At 37.9% G+C, this 13,625-nt stretch overlaps 2 protein-coding genes across 10 annotated transcripts in view; both read right to left on the bottom strand.

Annotated features, from left to right (window-relative positions):
* C6H4orf50 (chromosome 6 C4orf50 homolog) overlaps positions 1-1,139 on the bottom strand; it is a 64,855-nt gene extending 63,716 nt beyond the window's left edge. For all 7 annotated transcript variants that reach the window (XM_074274131.1, XM_074274130.1, XM_074274134.1 and 4 more), the window contains exon 1: positions 39-1,139. In XM_074274131.1, the coding sequence (XP_074130232.1) occupies positions 39-325 (287 nt within the window). In that variant the 5' untranslated portion in view covers positions 326-1,139. The remainder of the gene's footprint in view (positions 1-38) is intronic.
* Positions 1,140-1,224: 85 nt separating this feature from the next.
* The window catches only part of JAKMIP1 (janus kinase and microtubule interacting protein 1), a 224,442-nt gene continuing 212,041 nt past the window's right edge, over positions 1,225-13,625 (bottom strand). For 2 of the 3 annotated variants that reach the window (XM_074275075.1, XM_074275076.1), the window contains 2 exons: positions 10,836-10,880; positions 1,225-9,886 (listed from right to left, as the gene is read on the bottom strand). In XM_074275075.1, coding sequence (XP_074131176.1) covers positions 9,854-9,886; positions 10,836-10,880 — 78 coding nt within the window. In that variant the 3' untranslated portion in view covers positions 1,225-9,853. Of the gene's footprint in view, positions 9,887-10,835; positions 10,912-13,625 lie in introns of all 3 variants that reach the window. The other variant, XM_074275077.1, reaches the window with a different exon arrangement.

Raw genomic sequence — 13,625 nt, 5'->3', positions numbered from 1 at the left:
TAAATTTCTAAAAAAACAAATCAAAATAGCATATTTACCTGTTCCTAAGCCGAGACTCGGACTTCACATGCTTCTCAACAGCTGTTCTCAACTTTTGCTCCGATGTTTCCAGCTGTTTTTTAAGATTTCCAGCATCTTCCTCGCTGCTCTTTGCTCCTTCTTCAGAAAGACCACTGTGTGCATCATCAGCATCTTCTGCATCCTGGAAGACCCAGGAAGTGTCGATTTTAACATTAAGATTCATAGTGTCAAATTTGTCTTCAGTCGGTGCTTTAACATGATAACGGAACTTTCTTTCCTTCCCTCCATGTGCTGAAGCATCCATCCCAGAAATAATTCTTAGGTCCAAACTCGGAGCAAGATCCAGGAAATTGCCAACAAATGTGTTTCTCTTAGAGAGTGCTTGGTATCTTCTCCAAACCCTTAGTTCTTAGTTGATTCTTTGTTGACTGAAATAACATGTTGAATATTGATGAGTGAACTTACGTTTCATTGAGCAAAAGCCATAAAATATGAATGAAGGCCTCTCATTTTACAGCCCAACAGTTTACAGCAAAAGTCACTAAAAGCAACAGGCAGAAGGAATAACCCTTTAGACTGCAAACCAAATGGCCTAGTAGATACAGAAGGGGGAAAAGCTACCATTCTCAGTTTATGAGATGTGTTTTTTTTAATCTCTCAACAGAGAACAATAATATCCCATAGTTACATAGAATTTTGTTGTTTGCGATACAAATGACAAATCCCATTAATAGCATGCATTCAGTATACTTTGTAACAAGAAAAATCTGACTTTGGATTTCTAAATGGCCCTTAAGTGTTACAAGGGACTGTCCTCACATAAGCCCTTTGAGGTAGGTATATTAGTCCCATTTTATAGATGAAGAAACTGAGACTGACAGGAAGTGACCGATTGCAAAGTCGTCAGTACTTTCCAATATACCACAATGCCTCTAAGTTCTAGGACTTCCTTCTCTGCTGAAACCGGTAAGTTCTCCACATTCTCCAAGATAATGATTCTCCAATTGGAATGGCATTCCTCTGCTTCCCTTTCACATCTGTATCCACAGCTTCTGGCACATTGTGAATGTTTAATAAATTCATGGAGAATTAAGTGGTTGAATTGAACCATACACTTAGAGCTAGAGAGAATCAAAACTTAACCGTGCTGCCCCTGAGAGGCAAGAGGAAAGATACTTTGATTTTATTTCAAAGCACGGATACGGAGGAATTAAAGGAAAGTTATTCAAGCTTGTAGGGATTACGAGAAGTTAGAAGCCAGAAGCCCTTGTTTTTTTTTTCATGCCAAATATTTCTTCAACTGAGAGTGAGCATCCTCCCATGAGACTGTTAGTGTAGTGATTATTCCCATTTTATAGGTAGAGAAGTTGAGTGTCAAGGTGGCTCAGTGACTTGGGCACTAATTTCTACTACTAAATGAAGTTGGTTCTTTAAGGGGGAAATCCCATGATTTTTCTTCTGAAGAAATCAGAGCAAAAAGGCCTTTTATTAAGATATCTTCATTTCCTACAGCAAGGCTCCCCTTTGGGTGGAACAAATAGTTGCTTCTTATTTGAAAGGATTTGGGAAACATGGGACAAGGTGGCTATCCTCCAAATAACACAGATTGTTGTTCCACCTCTTATGACCTCTTCCCTATAGATCACCGAGTTAGAGATTTAGAGCAAGAAGGGATCCTAGTGGCCCCGAGTTCAACCTCTGTGTTTTAGAGGTAAGAAAAATGGGACCCACAGAGAAGAGAGAAGGAGGTTGCTCGTAATAGATCCTCTCCAGTATATTTTCAAGTTCCCAAAATAACAAGGAAAAGAAAATGTGATTCATTGAAAAAATCTCCCCAAATGCAAAATGTCATGGAGTCTTGTGTCTAATTTAAGATTTGTCTCATAATTTGAACTTGGAAAGGGGGCAGGAAAAGTTTGGTGCATCAAAAAAGGGCAAAAATAAAAAGTGAGGCTGCTAAAGTGATGGGAAATAGAAATAGACATGAAATATGCTGGTTGCAGCTGAAATTAGAATATAGAAGGTGGAGGCTATGCAACACTACAGTCCATAGCATCCCTGATCCCTAGAATATCATAAAAATCGTGATGATCCTACAGACAAATTGAGAGGATTTCACAGACTCTATGATACCATGTGAGGTCAGCAGACCCATTCTTTCTTCAAGAATTCTTCCTACAGAATTCCATGAAGCAGATAACACTAAACTTTTACTAAGTGAGTTATGAGTCTTGGAAGCTTGAAGGGTTATCTGAGAGCATTCGGGGTTTATAATATCATCTTCCTAGAGTCCAGAAGAACTTTCATCTACTTGTGTGGGCGTAATGGAAATGACTCTACTAATGCATTCCATTTTTTATTCACATTACTTTTATGTCCTAATTGGTTTTTGTTATTGCATCAGTGGCCCTTATATGGTCTGGTAATAGATAATATTGTACAGAAAAAGAGTTTGAGCTATGATTTGAATAAATGATTGCACACAATGACAACATCAAATGTCAGAAAAAAAGGCAAGAGGGTCCATAGCCAATGTTCTCAATTTTCAGGGAACTAGTTACTCTACTTAGAATCCAGATCACAGAACATTAGACCTGGAAGAGAATAGCAAATAGCAAATTCTAGACTTAGAAAGAGCCTTTGATGAGCCAAATGAGGCCAGGAGAAGCGAGTTATCCAAAGTCACAGAGCCAAATTTAGAACCTGGGTCCCTGATTCCACATGGAGTAGGGACTCAAGGATAGAAAGCTGAAAGCAAGGATGGGAATCTAAATGATCACCTATCGTTCTGTTAATGTCAGGGCTGGGGGTCTCATTTCTCTTCTCTGTGTAAGTTGGGGAAGTCTCAGGAGCAGAGCTCAGGAGAAAGTCAATGGATATGCCAAGGGAACGGAATAGGACATAAACAGCATCACATCTACCCAACAAGCCTGTCCAGGCTGGCCTAAGCTGTCAGTTCAGGATCTGGGCATCTACAAATGGCTTAGAACATCATTCTAAAAGTTGGAAGTTTTCATATAAAAACCAACATGCAGAATTATACAACTTACCCATTTATATTCTTCATTGCACACAAACCACATTGCTTGCTGTCCTCAAATGGGTCCTGAATACTTCTGCTTTCTCACCTGGGGTCACCAGCCACATCCATTCTCCAGCCATCCCACCCAGCTTTCAAAACTCAACTTTACCAGCATGCCCCTCATGAAGCTTCCCAATCGCAACCGGAAAAGATCAGTTTCTCTTCTGGTCTTTCCATCCCAGTACTGAACTTGATCTATTTTGTTAAAGTAAGGACTCCATTCATGCATGATTTGGACTAAATGAGGTCATTTACAATTCTCAAGTTTTGTGATTCTGCTTGTTTTATCTGTATATATCACCCCCTTTTCCTGCTGAGGCTGGAAGCTACATAAATGCAGAAGCCCTCTCTTTTATTTATCTTTTTTCTCTCCCTTGGAACTTGGCATACAATGAATTGCAAACAGAAGGCGTTTATACAATGTTTGTCACATACATGGATCAAAGACATCATTGATTAAGTCATGTCTTCCTTGTCTATATATAAACAATACAAGGTTACACACATACCAAAATACTAATTACAGTACATTCTGTAGTTGTAATGAGCTAGAAAAAAGTAGGAGCTCCTCAACTGAGGAATGGCTAAAGACATTGCACATAAATGTTGTGACATATTATTAAGTTACCCCCCAAAATGACAAATATAAATTCAGAAAATAACCAGGAGGTTATTTATATGAACCGATGCAGAATGAGGCAAGAAGAATAAGGAAAAAACAACAACACCATAAACAATGAACGTACCTATGAAAGGTGAAAGAACAATGGGTGAGATGAGAAAATGCTTCTACCGCTGATGTTTACAACACAGGTGACCTTGGCCAAGTGACGACCTCTCTGAGGCTCAGTTTCCTAATGTTTAAAATGAGGGATTTGACTAAATTATATCTGAGGTCTTTTCCAGCTCTAGTTTGATGAACTATTATATCTTTACTATATAGGTGGAAGATTATTGGTGTGGTAGCAATTCATATTTTGTTAGTCATGGTCAATGTGTAGTCTGGTTTTGCAAAGCTCTGGGTGTGTGTGCGTGTGTGTGTGTGTGTGTGTGTGTGTGTGTGTGTGTATGTTTTCATTTTTAATTCTTTGTTTTAAGAGGTGCCTTGCTGAGTAAGAGAGAAGGAAGGGATACAGTCAGGAAATTAATGTGACAAAGCAAAATGCATCAATAAATACATAATAACAAAAATAAGGAAGAAATAGTCATGTTACCGCAACAAAGAATTGAACACCATTTACTGCTTACTGGTTAAGGACCATTAGGCTCACTGCTAAAGGAAGACAGAATGGGAATGGAGAATTGGGGAATAGAATTTAAATTTAAAAAGGCACTCAAACTATAATAGAAGGATAAAGTGTGAAGAATACAATTTCAATGAATACACATTTTGGCACTGCTGATATTATCTAATATTTCTAGTGTCCACCTCTTTGCTAATTTGGAATTTCTTCAATTGCTCTGGGTCAATTATGTCATCTGAGCATGTGGGCTACTGCATCCCTGAAAAGATGTCTTTGAAAACAGAAATGTGTGTACATTGAACAAAATATAAGAGTAAGAATTAAATAGGAATAGATTCACCCAGGGAAATATTTTAACAGATTAATATAAAGTTGTTTTCCTCATCTCTCTCTTTATTTCTGACTTTATTTTGGATGTTTTCCTCTACAACACATCTTTGCACCAACACTAGACATTTCTGACTATTTATCTTTTGGGGCAAGATAGATATTTGACAAGACATATCTACACTGAGTCTCCAATGCTGACTGAGAGATTTAGGCTCCTTGACTTTTTTCAAAAATATGATTATTCATATGTACAGTCTAAAACATAGGGGCAAACTTTGGGCTTTCCTCATAATACTCAATCATCAGGCACCTGGAGACACCTGGAGCAAGGCATCTTGTCAGGAAAACTCCAGACACTGCACACAACTTCTGATGTGTCATCATAGATCGTATTGTTGACCTGCATTCTCAGCTCTTCAAATACCCCTAAACCTATTCTTCAGGCCGAACATCCCCAGTTCTATTCCTTAACTGATTATCCTCTATACAAGACGTTTTGTATAAATTTTGATTTGGGGAGAAAGAGGATTTATACTGTAATCAATACATTGAACTTATAAAAAGAATTCTAAGAGTAGCAAATAGGGAAATTCTATCATTCTAGTTTATCTATGTTTAGCAAAGCATGTTATCAGTCTCTCGTACTAAAGTGGAGAGACATGGGGCAGAAGACAGTACATTTATATGCTTTTGGAACACACTGAATAGCCACAATCATAGAGAAATTGTTAATGGTTCAATGAACTTATTAGAAAAGCTTGAGTACCAAGATTCATGGATCAGTCTTTGGATTGGTAAGGCTTAGTGTGAATTGGATAAAGCCTAGATGACTTTTTAAAAATGAATCTCACAAGTTTAAGAGATGGCAGATGTGGCTGGATGGCCGTACATATGCAGAATCTGAGGGATCTTAACTTACTGTAAACGCAATGTGAGCCATCAGTGAAAATGGCAGTCAGAAGAGACCCAGACAACCTCAAGCTTCTTTAAGAAAGGTACAATATCTAGTACAAAGAAATGGATGATCCCATTGTATTGTTCCCCATATGGATAACCAGAAAGTTATTCCAGTTTCCTACAAAAGATTAAAAAGTCCTAGAAAGCACTCCGATTTTTATGAATGGATTGGGGGTTTTTTGTTTGTGATGATAAAGTGAAGAGCTGCTACAAAAACACATGGATGAGAATTCAAAATGGGTTGAGATCTGCATTACTGGAGAGAATGCCATAGCAAAGAAATTACAAATTCCATAAAATATTTAAGCATAAACATCACTTATTCATAGTCAAAATTATTTGGAATTTGGAGAATTTATGTGGGAGATAGGTCCTGCACCTATGATTTCGCTGATATCCACTCCTCTGAGACGAGGAAACTTCCTTTGCTAATTCAGGTTGGCATTTTCTTATGATTTATGGACTTAGAGAATTGCCTAGATTACCGAAACGTTAAATGCCTTGACTTTACCCAGTATGCCAGAAGGAATAGTCCGGGTTCAGAGGCCGCCTTTCTACTTGCTCAATAGTCATAACTTTCACATCACTTTGTGATGGAATCTCAGATCTGAAAGAGGTCTTAGAGTTCAATTAAAACTCTGATTTTTCAGGGGAGGAAATTCTAACCCAAAGGAAGGAATTCAGGCGCCCCAAATTCACCAGTTATTAGCACCACAATGACCATTAAATCCCAGATCTCTCCCTCTAGTGCATTGTTTCTTTCTGCATCACTGCACAATTTCCTCAGAAAAAAAAATTGAAAAATATGCACATTTAATTGGCTAACATGGCAAGACACGAACCATGATTCATTGTGAGACTCGGTTTCTTACAGCTCGCTTTAGATACTACTGGTATCTGCATATACTGAAGTTCAGGTTTTGTACCCTGTAGGATGGAGGACAAGGACCACTCTCTACATGGCTAATCACATCAAGAGTTGAGAGCAGAAATTTCTCATGCAAAGGGAGAATTGACCCGATGTGAGCTCAGCACGCTGGACTTTCATTCCACCCCCAAATGGAATTAAGCAACTCTGGCTAATTTACCAAAGGTCTCAGATTGCAAAGAAGCTTCTAGTTGCCCTAGAAAACCTAAGTGCATGAACAAAAAAAGTTCAAGTGGAGCTTCTGGCATGATGCATTATTTATTTCAGTAAATATGTGAACATATGCACAAAGATATAAAATGAAGCTTTCAGTATATGCATTGCTTCCCCTCCTTAAGTGCTCCTCTGGAAAACCTAAAGAGAAAGTACAGACTGCTCAGCAGGGCATTTAAGGCTCTCCCTAAACCGGCCCTAGTTTGTTTCTGCAACCTGACAACCTTTCCCCCTCTCCATTTCTCTTCTGTACATACTAGCTTCTCTAGCCACAGTGGTTGTCTACTCTCTGTGCCCACTACTCCATACATATACACACATATGCGTGTATGTGTACCTGTATACACACATATACACATACTCTACATAGGTCTCTATATATTGAAATATATATAGTGTGTGTATGTATACATAACAGCGAGAGCAAACTGACATGTGAGCTGATGTTTAGGAGCAAGTTCCAAAAGGAAGGGGAGTACATCTTACCCAAACCCGGCATTTTCACCCAGTACAAGTGCAATGTGCCGCCTGCCATGGGCTCACTTAAATGCTTCATGAGTGAATGATGAACAATGAGAAAGAAAAAAATGGGTCAGGAGAGCAGAGCCCAGTCATCAAGGCCACAAAAACCAAGAGTTCAGATGATCCAATAAACTGTAGAGAATGATCACTTATGCCTTTAAAAAACAACACTAAACTTGCATGCCTTAAGCCCACTTATTATTAGGAAGAGCAAAAAAAGGATGATTACAAACCTGCTTCCTGTTTCCTGCTTTTTTCCCCCAGGAGGTCATCATGCACCCTGATAGTGCCCATATGATGTTGAGATATTAGAGAAAATCAGTTTCTGTATACAATAATTGTGCTTTTTTTCCCCCTCCCCTAAGGTTTACTGACAGAGTTTGACTCAATAAAGCCCTTTTGATCCCTCAGTTTCTGACATACGCAATCAAAGTTTATTTTCACTCACTGCTTTTCCCAGTATTTCCTTCAGGTGTCCTGGGGGCGATTTTCCAACAAAGACATTGGTTTCCCTCAGTTTTCCCACTGAGGTCTGTGATTAAAAAGTGCACTTATGTTGGAATTTCTGTGTGTTTGTATCTTTGTATATGTGTGACCCCTAGTTTCATGAATAATCATTTACTTCGAAACCACTACAATATTTTATTGCCTAGGCTGGTTTCAACCCTCTCTCCTACATGGATACGTTTGATGCTTCTGTGAGGCTGAATTTTTTCAATAATCGTTGGGATTTTCTTTCCTTGACTCTTTAGGGTACAAATATTGGCTTCCTGACATCTTCCATAAAGCTGCTTTTCATAGGAGGTCACATCCTTTACCTCTGAAGATTTCTGCATTGTTTTCTCCCTTATGATCACAAACCTTCCAACATCACTAGTTTTTTGCCTTGATTTTTTTTTCTTTTTTTTCCCTCAAGTGCTTAAAAGATTGAGGATACCATCTTGTGTTCTTCTACCACCAGCATTTTTATAGAGGAGAAAGCTGAAGCCCAGAAAGGTGAAGTGAGGTGCCCAATATCACACAAAGGTCAAGGTTCAAAAAGTGGCTGATGATCATCAGATTGTTCTCTGAATTTGCTAACATCTGACTCTTTCCTAACTCTTCGCTAGGAAATGTTTCCCTTTGTCTCAGGTGTTCTATGGCTGCCTTTCCCACCCTCACCAATAGTGTTAGAAGAAAAATCTTCTCTTCTCTGAGAATGCTTTCCTGCACTCGTCTTTTTCTACCTTCTCATATCCATCCACAACACAATCCTTCTTCTGAAGCTTCCGACTACTTTAAGACATCCAAATTCATTCGCGGTATGTCTCTGGGCTACTTTCTAGCCTTCATCAAGCAATAGGAAATATAATTTCTAGATATTTATGACCTACTTCATCTGAGCCCCTACGTGTGTTCTTTAAAGTTTTGTCCTTGGCCTTCATCTCTTTTCTTTCTACATTTGACACAGTGTATATATATGCCATATCCACTATTGGACTGTAAGTTTCTTGAGGACAAGGATGGTTTCATTTTTCATGCTTGAATATCCATTGCTTGATTAATAGTTTATTGATTTGAGTTTATTTATGATAGAGTGAAGTGAATTGCACTGAAGACGGCTGTTTTTTGTCAAACATTTAGTTAAATATTGAATCCTTTGCTCGATATCCTCACTTGACCTTTTATTCTTTAGCTCAACCTCTGATGCAACTCTTCCCCCCCTCCCCTTCAAATCTACTTTGAATCCTGAAAGAGGCATAGATGTAATAGAAAAATTGTACATATTTTCTCCCTTCCATCTCCTCCATCTATCACAATGCTCCAGTGTTGCTTTTTTCAACATTTTCCCTGGCTCTAAAGAGACTGTCCCTTGCATCACTGACATAGCCCTTGCATAGTCATGGTAAACTGATTGAAAATGAGACCAGCAGGTCCAAGTTCTTTCCCTGCAACCAGCCGCTCCCCGAAAGCATCACAAACCAACCTGTTTACCACCCTCTCTGTTTCTACCAGAGTTTTGACTTGACTTTCCCAGGAATTAGATCCAGAGGCACCTGCGTGATTGAAAATTTGTTAATTGGGGGTTGTCAAATGTAATTTTCATTTTTGGAGTCCTCTTCAAAGAATTCCTCTAGACTTCATTGTTAACAATTAGCTAGTCATTGATAAATATATATACAGATTTCAGAGAGTTTGTGTCCAGTGGTGAAACTGCAAAGCACATTGGTCGGAAGCATGCAGGATGGAGACCAATAATGCAGGGACTTCTCTTGGTAGACCGTTTCTCATTCCCTTCATCCCTTGTAATTGCACTTAAGTTTTCTTTATTAAGTTCATTTTTTATGTTGATGAAGGGTGACATATGATGCAGTCTGCTATAAAAAAAAATGCTGCTTATCATTATAAAATCCCCACTTGCAATGTCCATCTTACAGTTTGAAAGGCGGCTTGTACAGTTTCATCACCAAAATTCGTCACTTTAAAGCTGTGTCCAGTTGACATTCATTCACTGCTTGAAGGGGTTGATGTTGAAGGACTTTGTCTTTGGATGAGGGGGCTGAGCTGCAGTAACACTTAGGCGTTCGCTCCATAAGCTCTTTTTCGGTCCTGTGTGAAAAGGAGAACGATGTTGATTTCACGTAACAATCCCAGGATAGCAAACATGGATTGGGTTCATTTGTGACATTAAGTGGCAGAAATGGCAAAAGCGTGTTGTAGCTACTAGTGGTCATAGGAGAAATGGAAAGGCACTTAGCACATTAAAGTCACTTTGAAGGAATATAAAGGATGTCATCAGAGAATTATATGATCAGAAAGAAAACTTGAATCTGAAACATAGCAAGAATGACTGTAAACTGATGAAAAACCTTCATGTGCCACTGGCACCCACACATTAGAAAGATTTTTAGAGCACAGCACCCTATGTTCATTTATGACAGGACATGACCAGGAGCTTCACATGATGGACAATCATGATGGGCTGAGATCTATACTATTGAAGCTCACAGATCCATAGAAATATTAAATGAAACAAATGATAGAAATGAGTTGGCATTTTATTATTTTCCAAAGTGTTTTCTCCATCAATATCGTGCTATTATGTCTATTTGCAGATGAGAAAATTAAAACATAAAAGAGTGACTTTTTTCAGGACATACAGCTAAAAAAAATGAAATTCCTACTGCAACTAGGAAAAACAATATTATTTTCTTTCTATGGACCTAGATTTACTATTGTACAAAGAAAATAATACACTTGACCAAAGATATCAAATTTTAATATTGAAAAGCCGTATTACATCTACCAGGTTAAAAAAATTAACTCCATTTTTGTGCTGTAAATGATCTTTTGACCATTTTATTCCAAATTCCAAATTCCCCATCCATCTCAGGCAATATTGACACCACATTTTCATAGGCACAGTCTCCCTATAATTTCACTTTACATAATGTTGTCAGCTTTTTAATAATTGTAAAATGAATAAAAATAGCCAAGTACAAAACACTTTTTAAAGACCTTTGAAAAAGACTTTCCACAAACAGAAGAAGATACCAACCTGGATTCTTGGCTCACTGGAGTCATCAAGGCCACAGAATGAATGCTAGAGAGAAAAACAAAAAAAGGAACAAAAACTATAAAATAAGATCAAAAGAAAATGAGAGAAAAGAAAAAAAGAAAAGAAAAATGTAAGAGATGTAACATGGAATTCAATGAGTCATCATACAAGATTTGTGACAATATAAGATTTGTGACATTGAAATTGATTTGCATAAAGAGAAAGAGCATTTGTAAGATATATGCTGTGCCAGACAATCTTATAAATGAAACAGACTGAACATATATAATCACAAAGTTATTAATAATAATCATGACATCAATCATATTTTAATTTAAAAAAAACTTTTAGTGCTTTAAGGTTTACAGAATTTCTTCACAGCAAACCTAAAAATAAGGTTCTTTGGAGGAGGGGATGGGTATTTAGTTTGTTTTGGTTTGGTTTTACTAGATGAGTCCACGGATGTAAGAAAAGCCCAGAAAAGAAAACTCAGTCTGCAGTAGCTTAGCACCTCCTCTGAAACTTAGAGAAAATGTCCCTGGAAAAACTTTTTTTTGAATGAATCTAAGGATTGATGAGTGGCTCAGAATGAGCTAGTAAAGCTAGCGAGTTTTAGGGTTAAGATTGGACCCAAGTCTCCTAACCCAAATTTAGCTTTTCCCCCATTATATTCTATAAATTAATAAGTATCTGTTTCAGTCAAGAATTCAGATTATCCAAAAGCTTTCCAGTAGATTATGCAAACCAAATGAAATTTTTAGTAGACTGCCTTAGAACACCAGGGAACTCTGCATTGCAGAGATATCATTGCAATTAGGCTTTCTTTCACTTTAACGGGGCCCAAAGTTTGAATCACAATGCTCAAACAGAAGGTATATTTCCTTCTAAGATATTTTTAGAGATTTGGACAATGCAAATATTAGCCCACCAAAGACATGCTTCCTGATATCATCATCTACTTCTTTTTCGTTTTGTCAGCTTACACTCATTATGCACCTACTATGAGCAGAGCACTGTATTAGGTGCATGGAGGAATAGAAAGGTAAGATAAGAATGTGTACTCTCATAAAACATAATCTAGGATGAGCAGATTAAGTGTGAACACAAATATAACAATTGCACTAACGAGCTATAAAATAATTCTTTGAGGTCCAAGGGAGAAGACTGAGTCGTAAACATAGTTTCAAAAAGTATAGATTATTGAGTTTATCTTCATTATATTATCAAAAATTAAAGAGACAAAAAGAAAGAGGGAATATTATATTCATGTGAGAGACTAAAAACCCAAACTAGGAGGCAATGTATATTTAAAGGGCAAAGAAGAATGTACTTTGATTGAAACCTCAAGATGTGAAAGGTAATGCTGGAAATGCAGAAAAGAGCCAGCCTATGGAGGGAATCAAATATTAGATCAGTGAGCTCAGATTTGATCCCCAAAGCAACAGGAAGATCCTCAAGATTTTTGAGAAAAGTGACAAACTTTGGTAAATCTGACAAACTTTTAAGCCTAAGATTAATTTAGCATTGTAGGAAGGATGGAATGGGAGGAGAAGATATTAGAGGCAGGGATTATATATTGAAATAATCTGAATAAATAATGATGTGACCTTAAACCAAAAGTCAGCCTTGTATCAGAAGAACAATGACTTTTAAGTCAGTCTCTGGTTTTAAATCCTTACTTTGATATTCATTACCTGTGTCATCTTGGCCAAGTCATTGAACCTTAATGGGGAGCAAGTTGGACAAGATGGCCTCTGAGGTCCCTTTTGCCTCTATGCTGATTATTCTCGTATCTTAGGATGGGAGCAGAGGGACTAGAGTCTAGGAGAAAAGTACAATATCCCACTAGAGCTGAATACACAGTAGTATCCAACAAATGCCATTAACTGGAACATAGGATGCTTTCTGTAGCTCAAGATATAGATGACTGAGAACAACATTCTCAAGTTACATATATCAGAATCTTTTAGAGAAATGTCCAAGATCACTAAACAAGTCTGATGCTAGAGCCGGTGACACAGACAGGATCCTGGGACCTAAGCCCTTTCGTTCACCATCATATTCTCTCACTCTTATGACTTTCTTGGGCTCTAGTCTGTCAAAATTGGAAGGTTTTACTAAAGAAGTTCAAACCACAAGATGATGCAAGATTTTGATTATTCCAGAGTCCATCATCACAGATTTGGGGTACAGAGTAAAGACAGGAAGTTCAGGAAAGAAAGAGGAGCTTCCCTCTAAATTTGCACAGCTAGAATTTATATAAAACTTCCACATTATCAAAGTGCTTGACATTAATTTCACTCGATAATCACAACCTTGCAAATACCATTATGATCAATATTTTACAGATAAGGAAAATGAGGCTGAGACAGTAAAAGACTTGCCCAGCTCACACAGTTGGGAAGAGTCTGGAGTGGGAATAGAAAGCAAGGCTTTCTCCTGGCAGATCTAGGCCCGTCCACTTGCCTAAAACAAAGCTGAAAGCCCTTGAATCAGGGTTTTCCCCCACAGAGCAAGATCTTCCTTATTATATGTAGAAAAAGTTGGAAAGAGCTGAGCTCCTTTGGGCATGTCAGCCCTTCCAACACAAGCCTGGTTTACTCAGAGATCTCTGTGAATCCGTGCTCATTTTGGAGAGGCAGAGTTAGTATGTCAAGAGCAATAGTGTCTCACCCTCAAAAAACTGTTATCAGTGAAAATTGATATTTCAGGAGTCACAGATGTCTGTCTCTAGGCTTGGGTAGACACATCAGCCAGGTGGAAACCTCATCCTTTCACTCCCACCCTCCT

The sequence above is a fragment of the Sminthopsis crassicaudata genome, chromosome 6 (genome assembly GCF_048593235.1).
Source record: "Sminthopsis crassicaudata isolate SCR6 chromosome 6, ASM4859323v1, whole genome shotgun sequence".
NCBI lineage: Eukaryota > Metazoa > Chordata > Mammalia > Dasyuromorphia > Dasyuridae > Sminthopsis > Sminthopsis crassicaudata.
Note: the sequence above shows the minus strand (reverse complement) of the source record. Positions and strands in the feature narration are given on the sequence as shown.